General features: G+C 40.8%; 3 protein-coding genes across 4 annotated transcripts; 2 read left to right on the top strand and 1 right to left on the bottom strand.

The window, feature by feature from the left end:
• Positions 1-307: 307 nt before the first annotated feature.
• On the top strand, positions 308-1,889 carry LOC135584112 (zinc-finger homeodomain protein 4-like). Of its 2 annotated transcripts, none has more exons than XM_065112951.1 (2): positions 308-488; positions 871-1,889. In XM_065112951.1, the coding sequence occupies exon 2, from the start codon at positions 927-929 to the stop codon at positions 1,659-1,661; it is 735 nt and encodes a 244-aa protein (XP_064969023.1). In that variant the 5' UTR covers positions 308-488; positions 871-926; the 3' UTR covers positions 1,662-1,889. The 2 variants fall into 2 exon arrangements, with proteins under 2 accessions (XP_064969023.1, XP_064969022.1); XM_065112950.1 differs by having other exon boundaries at positions 308-676; positions 871-1,888.
• Positions 1,890-2,089: 200 nt separating this feature from the next.
• On the top strand, positions 2,090-4,273 carry LOC135615003 (pentatricopeptide repeat-containing protein At3g62890-like). The gene has a single exon (XM_065112947.1). It carries the CDS (start codon positions 2,141-2,143, stop codon positions 4,205-4,207), a length of 2,067 nt encoding a protein of 688 aa, XP_064969019.1. The 5' UTR covers positions 2,090-2,140; the 3' UTR covers positions 4,208-4,273.
• On the bottom strand, positions 4,251-15,323 carry LOC135615005 (probable sodium/metabolite cotransporter BASS4, chloroplastic). The gene is made up of 14 exons (XM_065112949.1): positions 15,031-15,323; positions 14,679-14,784; positions 14,087-14,194; positions 13,938-14,005; positions 11,997-12,075; positions 11,815-11,873; positions 11,655-11,723; positions 10,732-10,845; positions 9,814-9,835; positions 8,786-8,853; positions 6,502-6,587; positions 5,397-5,526; positions 4,655-4,756; positions 4,251-4,571 (listed from the first exon to the last, which is right to left on the bottom strand). Exons 1-14 carry the CDS (start codon positions 15,241-15,243, stop codon positions 4,497-4,499), a joined length of 1,299 nt encoding a protein of 432 aa, XP_064969021.1. The 5' UTR covers positions 15,244-15,323; the 3' UTR covers positions 4,251-4,496.
• Positions 15,324-15,440: the final 117 nt, after the last annotated feature.

The following is a 15,440-nucleotide window of genomic DNA, read 5'->3' as shown; positions in this document are numbered from 1 at the left end:
TGCATTCTCACATGGAATCAGGGTGAGGTTGACAACTCTTTTGCAGTATGTTCAAAGGTACCTGAGACCAACTTTCAAAGATTAAGTGAAACAGAGTCATCTATTTTGATGGCAAGCATGCAAGCAACTCACTCAAGGCAAGGACTTCAAATTAAATGGAATAGGACCTATGAGATATTGAATGATGACCTATTCTGAGCATTCTGGTCCACTGAATTTGAGACAAGGTTCTGTCTTTTTCCTGTACTTTTTGAATGCAGGACTTGAATGTGACCAAGGTCTTGTCATTTTAATTTGTCATGGGGGTGTTTTGGTTCTCCTTCCCTCTCACAGCAGTCTGCTGTCCCCTCTCTCTCTCTCCCTCTCTCTCCATCTGTCTTCTGTGGCATAAGCTTGATTCCTGGTACTGCAAGCGAAGCAAACATCCCATGCTTTACTTTTGTTGGGTCATAACCTTCTAAAATTCTTCTTGTGTGCCACTTTGTACTGTAAGATTTCTCCTCCCTCTTTATCTTTTGCCAGCCTTTCTGCTCCCTCACTACTGCTATAAACCACTTGCTTAGCCTCACACAGCCACAGCTTCCAAGCTCTTCTTGTGAAGCTTCTCATGAACAATACCAACAGGGAGTTCCAATTGGCCTGTTCATATCTCCTCAGTTTACAGGAGGGAAGGGTGGTGGGTTTATGTAGTCTTTTGCACTGTTCTGTATCTATGTTTTGTTTAATTCTTGTGCTGTACTCTGTGACAGAAATTGGAATTGGAAACTTAGGAGTGTGGTGGAGAAGTTTCTCTGATGCTTTAGTCTTTTAAGGTGGTTTGATCCAAACTTCTTCTTGTCCTTGTTCTTGATCTTTTGCTTTGGTGTTCAGGCCGAAGAAAGAAGAGTTAAAAGAAGGGGAAGAGAAAGCTGAAAGATTGAGAGACAATGGATCTTTCAGGTCATGAAGGAGAGATCCCAATCCCAATAAAGAACACCCATGACATCTCTTCCAGTGGACCTCCTCCTCCCCTCGCCACGGCCACCATAGTAGACTACCACCACCATCACAACCCCTATCCGTACAGCACCAAGAAAAGGTTGGGGGTGAAGTACAGGGAGTGCCTCAAGAACCACGCGGCCCCCATTGGCGGCAACGCCACCGATGGCTGTGGTGAGTTCATGCCTGGCGGCGAGGAGGGGACTCTGGAGGCCTTGAAGTGCTCAGCCTGCGGGTGTCACAGAAACTTCCACAGGAAAGAAACAGAAGGCGAGTCCTCGTGGGGCTGCTACCACCCCCTCACGGCGAGGAACGCCATGAACCAGAGAGGCCTCCTGTTATCCGGGGCAGACGCGTTCGGCCTCGTTCCACGCCCGCTGCCTCACATGATCATGCCCCCGGGGGCCATGCAGACATCCGAGTCCGACGAGATGGAGGGGGTGGGGGACGAGATGGCAAGGCCGATTCTGGTGAAGAAGAGGCTGAGGACCAAGTTCACACCGGAGCAGAAGGAGAAGATGCTGTGCTTCGCTGAGAAGGTCGGCTGGAGGCTTCAGAAGCAGGAGGAGAGTGCAGTGCAGCAACTCTGCCAGGAGATTGGAGTCAGAAGGAGAGTCCTCAAGGTGTGGATGCACAACAACAAGCACCACTTGGCCAAGAAGAGCCCTCCCCAGCTTCAATGACTCTGGCTGCTTCCTCTCTCGCCATGGCAAACTACTCTTCCCTATGACACTTGCAATTCTGAGCTTATAGTTATGATTAGCTTAAGATTCTCTCATGACAGTATCTGAGTCAGATAATAGTATGACACCACTGTCAACCCTACCATATGCTATCTTGGCGTTTAGTGGTGTTAGTTGTTAGGTTTTGTCGACATAGCCTTGTTTTTTCTTCTATTAGTTGATAATTTTGGATGAAATTAAGTTTAAGCGTATGTGAAATGGTTTGAGAAGCTCATCCGATAATAATTATTTACGTCCATCCGATATCATTTGATGTAAGGAGAAAAGGGGATATAACTCTTTTAACCCATTAAATTTAGTTTATGTATTTTAAAAAATAATTATTTATTTTATATAAATTTTATTATAAAAAAATCATAGTTATAATTATTTCGTGGCTAACTATTCAAAATGCTGCCACCGACGTTGAACTCACCTCGATGATCACTAATGCTTCTGTAGGACACCTGCGGCCCGCGGTCTCGCCCGACCACCTCCTCCACCGCCTCCGAAGCTCTCCATCTCTATCGCCAAAACATTTCCTCCAAATCCAAGCCCAGCTCTTCGCCAACCCCACTCTCCGATCCCACCATCGCCTGCTCCCCGCGTTCCTCTCCCGCTTCGCCCCCTCTCACGCCCTCTCCCGCACCTCGCTCCTCCTCCGCCATTTCCCCGGCTGCGACCCCTCGTCCCTATGGAGCCACCTCGTCCGCTCCTCCGCCCACTCCGACCCCGACGCCCGTTCCGTCCTCCTCCTTTACCGCGCCATGGCCCGCGAAGGCGTCCTCCCCGACAGGGCCACCTTCGTGCTGCTGCTTCGCTTCTGCGCTGCCATTCCCGAGGCTTTCGACGTCGCCCGCGCAGTCCACTGCCAAAGTCTTATCCTGGGTCTCGCGTCTGACCGGATTCTGATGACCGGATTGCTCATCTTGTACTCCAAGTGCGGCTGCTTACGCTCTGCAGAGCAGGTGTTCGCCGGAATTTCCGAGCGAGACGTGATCGCCTGCAATGCGATGATCGCGGCGCTGAGCTGCCACGGGCGCGTGGAGGACGCGCGGAGACTCTTCGAGCAGATGCCAACCCGGAGCTCGGCGTCCTGGAACTCCATGATCACTTGCTACTGCAAGCTGAACGACCTCGACTCCGCGCGCGAGATATTCGATCGGAATCCGATCAAGGACGTCGTCTCGTGGAATGCGATGATCGATGGGTACTGCAAGATGGGGCAACTGGCGAGGGCTCGCGAACTGTTCGACCGGTTGGGGTTGGCGAAGAACTCGATGACATGGAACACTATGATCTCCGGGTATTTGCATCGCAGGGAGTTCGGCACTGCGGTTTCCATGTTCCGGTCGATGCAGATGGAGAACGTGAGGCCTACCGAGGTAACTATGGCCAGCCTGCTCTCGGCCTGCGCACACTTGGGTGCTCTCAACATGGGCAGATGGATTCACGCATACATCCGGAATCACCAATTGAAGATGGACGTTGTCTTGGGCAACGCACTCATAGATATGTACTTCAAGTGTGGATCCGTGGAAACTGCTCTCGAAGCCTTCCGTGGGATGCCTACCAGGAACATCTTCTGCTGGAATTCCGTCATTGCAGGACTGGGGATGAATGGTTATGGTGACCGAGCTGTCGCAGTGTTTCATGAGATGGAAAAGATGGAGAGGATTAAACCGGATGGAGTCACATTTGTTGGGCTCTTGTCAGCGTGCAGTCATTCAGGGTTAGTGACCGAAGGGAAGAAATATTTCTCTCAGATGCTTGATCTATATGGAGTAGAGCCCAAGATCGAACACTATGGCTGCATGGTAGACCTTCTCGGCCGGGCTGGCTTTCTCGAAGAGGTATTACATCTTTTGGAGACGATGCCTGTTCGACCTAATGCCATAGTCTGGGGAAGTCTGCTTCGTGCATGTCATATTCACAAGGACAGTGAGGTAAGCGAGAAGGTAACCCAACGCCTGATGGAATTGGATCCAAATGATGGGGCTAACTATGTCTTTCTGTCGAACATATACGCGTCTTCGAATCGTTGGGATGATGTGGAGAGATGCAGGAGTATGATGTTGAGAAGCGGGGTGCGTAAAGTGCCCGGCTGTAGTTCGATCGAGGTGAACAACATGATTCATGAGTTCTTGGTTGGTGATGAGTCGCACCCGCAGTACGAGGAGATCTATGCTTTTATGGTTGGAATTGAGAAGGAACTGAGGAAACTCGGGTATCGACCGAGTACAGATTGTGTGCACCATGACATAGAGGACGAGGAGAAGGAGAGTGCAGTGATGTATCATAGCGAGAAGATTGCAATTGCTTTTGGGATTATGAGCACGAGGGAGAAGGAGCCGATTCGAGTGGTGAAGAACCTCAGAATATGCAGTGACTGCCATGAAGCAGCCAAGCTGATAGCTAAGTTGTTCGATAGGGTGATTATAGTCAGGGATAGGAACCGGTTTCATCACTTCAAGAATGGGACGTGTTCCTGCAATGACTACTGGTGAAGATAAGTGATCGCTGTATTTAACACCACAGCTTCGAATGTAGTTGATGAACAGTTTCTCTTCAAACTTCACTCCGTAGCAAACAAATGTCACAGTTGTTTTGTTTTTGGTTATATCTAGTCCTGTCTCCAAAATTGATTATTCTTAGAGATCACGAGACAGTCTGCAGCAGTATCGTGGTACAATCATAGTTCTTTGATCTCAGGTTAAGTATGAGCTAACAAATTTAGAAGATCCAAAGAAGGTTCGCAATTCGGTTCAATTTGTGGAGAGGGAGGTTGTGAAGGCTCTAAACTTCTTTAGATTTTGCAGATATTTGGTCCCTCCTTAACCACCAATTCACTAGAAAAGAATCAATGATGATCTGCAGTATGATGGTCACGTCAAACGTGCAACAGCAGAACATATGCAGAACTTAAGGACAATATGAACCATTAAAGTTCTCACCTGGTTAATGTGTAAGGCAACACAGGGAAGGACCAACAATCCAGCCTCACCAAGTGCTCCCTGAAGCTGCTCGACAACAGCTACCAAAACAGGCAGAGTTTTCTGCGAGATGACACAAATGTGTGAATTAGTTGAATGTAAAAGAACACACTAAAGCTGGTATTGTCAAACTGAATATCCTGTCTATCCTCTAATCTGTGACAGCAATTATTCGGGTTTACACTAAGAACCAATACAAGTAACACCATCAGTCTTGATTGCATATTGATAAGAAGAAAGCTTAGTGTTTTGACATGAGATTTAAAATACAAACAGAAGCATTTGTCTAGACATAGGTGCAGGTGAAAAGGTAAGGATAACTTGATGTTCACTTAAAGCAGAAGCTCCATCCTTAGCTCCTTGCTGTACGACAGATGTATTTCATAGTTCCAGCACCATTATTTAGACCAACAATAAGCCAACTGACATTATAGTTACGGAATGTAATAACAATCACATTTTGGCTAGTGAAATTGGAAGCATTTCCACTTTTTTGTCTTTCTATATTTATGGTCATTGATACCTGCTATAACAGAAAGAGAAAAAAAGGCTTGTTGTTGTGTTTACGTGTTCATATGTTTATGCTAATATATTTCATATCCCTGTCGTACTAGCAAACATAATCTAAAAGAGATATATGTAGATAATACACATGATACAGCAGCTAGATAATGGTTATCATAAAAAGTATGATATAACTGACCTGACTAGCAACTATTATGACAGCTCGTAAATTTTCTTTCTTTGAGAAAACTGATTGGTCACCGCCAGAGACTACTGAGAGGCTTCGCACTGCAATGGTGTTGAATGCCAACAGAATGAAATGTAGGAGACTGCACAAGGGCACTGAATTTATGAGAAATAGGCAAATTTCATCAACCCATCACCTTTCATTTTCATATGTTAACCAGATGTCTTAAACTAAAATTAACTCATATATAATCATAAAACTGTTCATAATGGCTATCAAGTGCTCTGACTAGTCTAGGAGAGGCTTTTTCATCGCCCGCAGTATCAATCTAAGTGAAGGAAATTAAATACACTCACCTAACCCTCAAATTAGATTGACAGACTTCGGACGAAAGGGGCATACTTCCACTGTCAATCTACCACTTCGCATGGACTCCCCTATGAGACTGAGTTCATGTGAAGTTCCAAATTCCATGAAACAATTGAGATGCCTCTTTCAAATAGGTCAGCCATAGGCATAGAATCATTGCAAAAAAGCTGCAATTATTGCATATAAAAGATAAAGGATTTAAAGCCATTTCTGGTTTCACATACAAAGGTCTTAGACATAAAAAGGACGTACTTAGTGCATGAGGCTTCAGCCAATATGGGGTCCAGGGAGAGTATGTGTATATACTACATAGTACCTTTAAATATTTAAACAGATTGCTTCCGTGACTCGAACCCTAGTCTCCCAGATTGCAAAGGAGCAATCGTACTGTTGTACAAGGGTCTTAGACATATAAAAGAAAAATATGACTTAATGAAGTTTTAAAGGATGGATCTCCTAACCATAACCAGTGTAAAGGTGTTTCTCCTATTGACAGAATCAGATCATATGTAACAGGCTATTGTAAGGGTTGGCCCAGTGTGTGCTTGATGCTTCTAATACAAGGTTTCGGAAGGGTCAGTGTTCACAGTATTGCCCTTGCAAATTCAGAGGCTGTTTCCATAAAGCAAGCCCTTGACATCAATGACCAAGTAACCTTATCGCGATGGCAAGGATATTGTACCAAATATTCATCTACAGCCACAAAACACCACACTATTTGTGAAACATAAGTCAGTGAAGAACATACATTCCCATGCCAACTGCAATAGCAAAAATTGCTGGCTTAACTGTTAAGAGCAAAGATCTTGATCTGCTCACTTGCATCCATGGCACCTGAGGAGAAAAAAAAATTGAGGAAAGAATAACAGAAAGCATGACCATACTGTTATATGGACACTTTAGCCTTTTGTAACTAATCACCTAAATGCAAATTTCTACAAATGCATAAGCGAAAGCAGAAACATAAGCAATAGGGTTATCTCATCTTTTCTCTGTTGCTTTAATAATCATTTCTCACTTTTTTTGTCTTTTAAAGGCTACACCATCAAATATACAATGTATCTTTCGGGCTAACTATAGATTGCCTCCTGTAGTTAGTTACCTTTAGCGTTTTGGTCTCTATACTTTAAAAAATTACATTGACATCTCTGTAGTAACAAAAGTGAAACGATTAGGCTTATTTACCCTAACGACGTCAACAGAAACATTAAAATAAAGGGTAAAACAGTAATTTTAAGTTTGGTGGTAGACGACATCAATGGCAGATGGTGACACCGTTGGCAGTGGACCCCTCCCCCCTTGTCCTCGGCGTTGAGCAGCCCTCACCCTCCGCTTCCTCGACCATTTCCTCACTGCTACCCCCTTCGCCTCCCCCCTCGTCCTCCCCTTCTCGTTCTCCACCCTCACCCCCAACGTCAAGCACATTCGCCACCTTTCCCACGACAACTCTGTTGTCGCCCTCATCCACGACCATTCCTCCCTCCGCCCCGTCATCGTCTCCTGGCCCCGTTCCCTTAACAGCAACAACATCCTCGATGAGTACCTCGCCAGCAGCGGCACGATCTCCTTAAACAACGCTAGATTGTGTTGTAGCAGGTTTAGTCGCATCTCCCTCGGGATCTGCCGAGCGCCAGCCGTGATGATGCGATGTCCGAGTTCATCGTCACAGCGTATCCAGGTGCATGGGAGAAAGGCCACGACGTGCTACAGGTCCAGCATCTCCCCCTGCAACTTGTCGGTTTTGGCGTCCACTAGCGCCAGCTCGTCCATCAAGATCGTCTGGGGGATGGCCATGCCCACATTCCCGACACCGATCATGGATATCTTGTTATGACGCTGAGTCGGAGACGACGATGCCGCCTGCTGGATGGGGCGGAATAGGATCCTGTGTATGTCATAAGCGAAGTTGGGCTCCGAGAGAGATGACACCTTCTTCATCTTCTCAAGCCAAAGCTATGCATAGGATGGGAGCAAGAAAGGTGGCGAACGTGGTTGATGTCAGGCGAGAGGGTGGAGAAGGAGAAGGGGAGGACGAGGGGGAGGCAGAGGGGGTAGCGGCGAGGAAGTGGTCGAGGAGGCGGAGGGCGACGACCGCTCAATGCTAGGGACGAGGGGGGAGGGGGAGGGGTCAGCCGCCACCGACGCCAATGATGCCGCCATCCGCCATTGACATCGTCCACCACTGAACTTAAAATTACTTTTTTATCCTTTATTTTCATGTTTCCGTCGATAAAAACCGACGTCGTTAAGGTAAATGGACATAATCGTTTCACTTTCGTAATTACACGGATGCCAATGTAACTTTTTAAAGTATAGGAAACGGGACGCTAAAGATAGGTAACTACAGGGGGCAATCTGTAGTTAGCCCGTATCTTTCTCGTGTTACATACTAATTAAATTTACCCATCTTTCACATATCTAGCAAGTAAATGAATCACCTGCCTTAAGAAAGCTTCGATCACTAGATTCAACATATAAGTCTAGTTGGAATACTTAAGATTTTGCATCAGAATTTCCATCAACTCCTCCAGACTACTTAAAAGGCCCAATATTGATAGCACGGTTTTAAAGACCAATCAGTTCAGTTCGTACTATCCGGTATTTATCAGTCTGACTGGGAATTGGCACTTGAACTAGGCAATTTCACCCAATCAAGTTCGAAACTGGGTTGAGATCCTTTTCTTTTTAACTTGACAACAATAGCTGTCTTTTTTTGTTATTTTCATCGCCTGAATCCTTGTTTGAGAGAGAATACTACTATAGAACCTACTCTTTATATATGAAGAAATAGCAGCGCTTGGAAACTATTCATTGCATAGGTTCACTAGTTCTTCTGAACTTTCTTCTCATACTTCTGCTTGGTAAAAGAGACTTCCAAGGTGACTTAGAGTCCTTGGAGCTCTCATGAGAATACCACTTTAATTTTTAAATAAACCAATATAAGTTACAGTCAACAGTTTTACACTCTACTGGATGCATTCTAGTAGATACAAATATAAAACTACAAGAATTTACAAATTATAAAGACTTACTAGACCAAGAAGTATTGCGCTAATCATTGAGAAAGACCGCCGATTTCGATCTACATATTCTGCCACACCTGAAAAACAAAATACCATGACATTTTTAAGTTTTGATAAACATTCCAGTCACCCATCTTAGGTGCAGAACATAGAAACAAATAGCTTCCACGAAGCTTAAATGATTAACTACTAGCTAATGTTTATCTACCTTAATGTTCAACATTCCTTTTCAAATATTTACTAAAGCAAAATCTTATGAAGCATAGATTTAAGCAAAACACCTTCCAGGTGGGCTCACATGACAAATGGATGCGATCAGAGTCATATTGCTGTTATTAGAAATAATGAACTTAGCATTGTTGGTTTTTTTCTTTACTATGCCCAAAATGTGATCATTCAAAAAGGGATATCTGATTTGCTGAGAAGATGAAAATCTTGATGATGCCAAACCTGTGCAAAGAGAATATTGCTGTGTAAGGGCAATTGTTCCAGATCTTTGTTTTTCATATTTTCTCTGTAGTTCTTGGTCTAAGTTAAAATGACTAAATGTTGAACGTGATTCAGAGTTAGTGGGGTTCTTTGTTTATTTTTGGTTTCCCCTTCCAAAGTTACTATATGTTTCTACATTTAATCTTCTGAGTTGGACTGATTCTTTTGTTTATTCTTATGTACATTAATAAATTAGTGTTTCTGCATATTATATTAAATAAAAAATATTATCAACAAAAAGCACACTCAAACAGAGCCATTAAGGATCAGTCAAGTTGATTTAATATTATATTAACTCAGTTAAAGAAAAAAATTATTAACTTAGTCAAGTTTGAAATGGTATATGATTTAAAGGAAAACCAACTCAAGTGGGTTTCCATGAGTCCCTTTGACTAGTCAAGTTTGCCAAATGGTTCTTCAAAGTTGATATTTTCTATATATTTCAATTAATTCGAGAACGATAAGATATTGAAAGGTTTTTAAGAGGGGAACTTTAAACAACAAATCAAAACTGGTGCAAGGAACACAGCCATAAATGTTGTACTCACTTTTTGATGAATCACGAATGACCTGCAAATATTGGAGTATATAAGTTTCTTTTTTTTCTTATCCACAACATTATAAGTAATCAAGCATCTAAAATTAACAAGCAACTGATCAAGTAAAAAAGTCCAGAAGAACAAATTCACAAAAGACAGAAGCTGTATAAGGTGATTATGCCATTTGGTGATATGATGTGAATGGGGCAATAGCTAGTTATCTTCACATGATATATGATAGACATATGTGGCATTTCTAATGGTACAGCACCAATAACAACAACAATAAGTCAATAACAACAAGCCTTTGTATTATAAATTGGCTGTCTTGATCATTTATGATCATCGATCTCTGATGAGGTTTCACTATATAATCGAGGGCTTCTTAGTTAAAATGGCTACTTCAAAATAAAATGTGTTACATGCTGCTGTAATGCAGATTGCTCTCCGGTGTGATAGGATTGGATATACATCTGCAGATGCTGGTGCAGAGATCACTCTGAAGCAATTTTATTTTAGCAGAGTAGCAGGCTCAAGATACATTCACAGACAGATTTCAATAAATTGGACAGTGAGCTTTTTAAATCAGACTGTGAACACCAGTCTATGAAGAACTGATAATTATTACGCATGACATTTTACCAAAAAGATGTTATTTTTTAAAAGGAAATAAGTTGCTGAACCCCAAATAATTCATATCTTCAGTTCCATGATGTCAAGCAACTTGTATATAGATGCCTCTTGCAGAAAGTCTTTTGAGTACGAAAGTAAGTTTTACTTGGTCTAAGTTTAGACGACAAGTTGTCATTTACAAGAGTAATACAAAGGACAAAAAGCAATTTTTCCTTCGAGATACTTTCACGATAAATATCAATATGAATTAAATCTAATCACTATTTTCCATTCATGATATATCATTTTACATACCTTCCCTATAACAAGAGGAACTAAGAGCATCATAATAAGGCTTTTAAATAATTGTGCAGTAGGCACAGATATCCCAGCTCCTGCTCCTATCAATTTTGAAAGTGAAAATGGAACCTAGGATGTTAATAAGTTGAAAGTCAGTCCATGAATATTTAGCTTCAAGGAAGCAGTTTATGAGCATATAACTCAAAGAAGATGCTAAAACAACAATAGTAAACTAAGTTCCATCTAAGGTTTATCTCATATTGACTAGTAAAAGATGCATAATGCACTCTAAAGGTCCCATTTCTCCATCTGCATGGATGAAGTAAAAGTTCATGAACTTTCTTCTCTCATCAATAATCAGTAAAAATGGGATCTATTACAATGCATAAAATATATGTTTGTGTGTGTATGTTATCTGTCTTAAGTTTGTGTAATCTTTGTGCAAAATGTATTTTCCTGTCATATATTGAATATGTTCATTGTTCTAATTTGCATCATGAGGTCTTTATAGAGGCAAATAATGTACATGCAATCAAACCATTTCCAGGTTATTGGAAAGTGAACTTACTGCCTCCCTTTCATTTTATTTGTTTTACAACAGGGTTAACCCCTCGCATATCTTGACATAAAAACATTAAGTATGTCGATTTAACCCACTCTGTTGTCTCTATGTCTAAAAAGTCAAAAACAATTATGCTTCTCCTTATTCATTGACGTAGATACCCAGTTATGTTTTTGAGGAATGATCAACCAAAACCAGCAGTTAGAAGTTAGTGTTCTGTAACCTGAATACCTCAGAAGTTCAACTCAGTTATGTATGGTAAGAAGATACTGGCTGAAGTGCCTGCTTTCATGTAAAAGGCTATCCTAGGCATGAGTATAAATTAGCATGGCCCCAAACTATATCATGATATGTAAAAAAGAGGAGCACTACTCACAATAAGAATGCCTAGCAAGTTAGAGAGCACTGTCATTGCAAGAGCAAGAGCAGAATTACCACCAACAAGCTGCATTAGGTACCATATTGTGACGCCATATCAAGACCTTTGTGATAATGGTCGAACAAAATTACTGCAGAGTTAAATTAGGGGAACTGACTTGTGTTAATGCAACTCCACTTGACAAGGTTGTTGGCATGCAGCAAAAGGCAGCCAATCCTGTAACATAACATATTAACTTAAGAAACCAGTACAAGAACTTAAGTAAAAAGTCAATGACCAGGAAGAGAATCTGACAACCGATATAAGGTTAACAAAAACTATAGTAGTAAACTCACATACCAGTGATTAGTTCATGAGGTGTGAGCTGAATTTGTAGAACAAGCCTTGAGAAAAAAGGAGTTATCAGCAAAATTGAACCCTACAACAACAAACCAGAAATGGAACAAAAGTTGCCAGTTAATAGCTGCAGACTAACAACTAGAAGCAAAAAGTAAGTGATAAATCATTCCAAAGATAAAAGTTTCCCATCAGAATCCTAAAGTAATTATTCACAATTTTAGTTTATTTGAATTATGGAGAAAAGAAAATAAAGACTATGTCGTCATGACTACAGAGTTGTGATGGTTCCTTTTTCGTCTTAAATTGGATGCAAGAAACAGTTTATCAGAATTATGGAAAAAAGAAAATAAAGATTATATAGGCATGACTACAGAGTTGTGATGGTTCCTTTTTTGTCTTAAATTGGATGCAAGAATCAGTTCATCAATTGAATAATTAACCCCGGAACTTCTGTGCTACTACTATGTTCATTTTACATGCAAGCCAATAAAAAAGAACTTACAGGAGGTAAAATGACGAAAAAAAAAACAGTCCACTAGACAAGAATATCAATCAGAAAAAGAAGTAACAAATCAAAGATGACCCTTTGAGCCAGACACCAGACTCAATAAACAATAGCATATTCATAGAGCAAAGATTGGTCACTCTGGATAAGTAATCTGTCATTTTATATGTGTATGTTTCTCCCACTGTAGAAATTAGTAATATATATCTCTTGTTTGAGAAGTTTGTTGCCTATCTATACAACATAAACAATAAATTTGCTTAACAAGGCAAATATTACTAACCATATGTCCATAGGCAATAACCAACATACAATATTTGTGCCAATGCCAAATGATCAATAGCTGATAATAAGACCCGGTTTAAAAGAAAGACCTTAGCTGAGGACTAGCATAAAGAGTATATCAGTGCAGACACAATAGGTAAGAACATTATGGAGCTTCATTGTAGCATACTCAGAAAAAAGAGATCATAGCTCCTAGAGTTTATGAAGAAATTCCTGGGATGAAACTCATCTTATTTGAGATATTCCTATCTTTGTATGTTGGTGATAATTAACTAAAAGGACAAACTTATAAGTTTTCACATCTTTAACTGTGCCTTGATTTGGGACTCTAAAAACCAATCACCTCTACTCTTTCATGTGGAAAGGTAATGTTAATATTTTCTGGTAGCACTGTCAGCACAAACCTTGATAATTGGATATTGGTTCAAAACCCTGCTGCCTAAGTCACGACATTATAGGTTAGGTCTATCGAGCAAGACATATGGGTAATACAAAGACAAGACAAACTAAATGACAACACAATATGTTATTCTAATTCGTCTTGAAAGATGGCAGAGATCCAAAAAATTACTGAAGTACCCTTGAGATTCAACTCATCTTATTTCAGATATTTCTATCTTTAAAAGTTGCTCCAAACCAGAAACACAAACTTTGCCTATATATATATATATATATATATATATATATATATATATATATATATATATATATATATATATATATATATATATATATATATATATATATATATATAGTGTTAGTTAGTTAGTTAGTAATGGTGGTTGATTAATTCTGTAGCACCACAAGCATAACAAAACCTCAATAATTGGATAGTGGTTCAAAATCCTGCTCCCTAAGAAACTATGCTGTCTAATGAAGGGTATCAAGCTAGATGCAGACCAGGTGAGTGCAGGGTTTAAATATCCAATGATATGATGATGATCATCATCATGATTATAGAAAGGGGCATTTTTCATATTTTTTAATGACTATTGTCTTGTCACATTTCTCATTCACATATTAAACATAAGTATCATCTGTTCCACTGAGATCATAAGGTGCAGATTTTGCTAGTAGTTGAAAATCAAAAGTCAAACTAAAATCAAGAAGTTTAATCCTTGGCAAGATGTAAAAGAAAATTGAGATCATACAAGCCCAAAAAGACCTGCAGGCCAAGCTTCTACAGCTGCACCAAGCTCTCTACTGTGCAACATGATCCCTATATTAGAACAAGACAATCAAGAAGCACAGTGCCTATATAGTTTAAAAAGAAAAGAACAAGGGTGGTCATTAAACTCACCTGAGATAAAGAATATCCCACAGGTACTAAATCTTGACAAAGAGAGTTTGTGGGCGAGACAACCAGGAGTTGGATTTACAAGTCCTAGAGCTATCCCAGAAAGAAGAGCTGACAGAAAGGAAAAAAGAAGAAAGAAATTAGAATGATCACTTTTGATAAAGATAGCAGATACAATTCAAAACGACACCTAATACCAACTTAAAAAGCCAAATCAACACAAGACACATAAAAAATGATACAAAGACCAAAAGTAGAATGATACTTATCTCGGACAGTCCAATAATTCTTTGATCCTTTGAATAAGTGCAATATGAGTCAAATTTTCTGTCCGTACTTTATGTAGATTAGTTCAAAGCAGAAAAAAATACTACTATTTCAAAATGAGAATTATCCTGATTTTCATTTGAATGCTCCCATTTGTTGAACCGCTGTCTTAATTTACAATGCTTTGAAGTAATAAACAAGTGGGCAAACTAATTCTACAGAAAATAAATCAGGGCCTTTATATTTCAAAGATAAAGAAAGGAAGTCCAACTGTAGCAATCGAGGAGCAGTATATCAACAACCAAGCATAGCTGGTAAAAGGATCTACCTAGAGGAAGGAAATTGGTTGCCACAAAGTCCAACAACGGCTCAGCCCAGGTAGATGCCTTCTGAGAAACTGAATCCTCGGAGCTTTGGTTTCCACTACCGCCTACCTGAAACGTGACTATTCCTTGTTTACTAAGATAGCGCAAGATATGCACATTTCAGACTTCTATTCCATTATTCAAGCGCATTCATATGCACATAAGATAAGACCTAAGCCCTAAAAAGAACACACATATCTCCACCGGATCACATAGAAACAGGAAATTTTAAGACTACCGATCGATGGGTTTTCATCCGAAATTAAATGTAAGTGGACTACCGCACTTAGAATCATCAATAGGAGAGTAGTAAACCTGATCGAATCCTCCGACGGCCTTCGCAAGCCGGAGAACAGGGCGGGGCTCGGCGAAAAGCGGCGGATAAACGATCGGAACGATAAAATTGGCGGAGAATCTGATGGTATTAGCAGAAAACGGGGAGGTCCGAGGACGAGGAGCGGCGGTCGATGCTACCGCCGAAGGCCAGCGAGCGAGGTTCCGTTGAGCAACTGCAACTGCCACTGCCATGTGCGGATAACTTCGGACCAGACGAGGACGAAGCGGCGAGCGAAGTCCAAAGGAATTGCCTCTGTCTTAGGCTCCGTCACTTATCTTTGTATTAAGACCATTCGGGCCCAGCACTCGATGTTATCTGTATTTAAAATTTTACCTTATCATAATAATTAAACAAATAATTATTTATGCAATATTAATGCAAATTACGT

The sequence above is a fragment of the Musa acuminata genome, chromosome BXJ2-6 (genome assembly GCF_036884655.1).
Source record: "Musa acuminata AAA Group cultivar baxijiao chromosome BXJ2-6, Cavendish_Baxijiao_AAA, whole genome shotgun sequence".
Lineage (NCBI taxonomy): Eukaryota > Viridiplantae > Streptophyta > Magnoliopsida > Zingiberales > Musaceae > Musa > Musa acuminata.
Note: the sequence above shows the minus strand (reverse complement) of the source record. Positions and strands in the feature narration are given on the sequence as shown.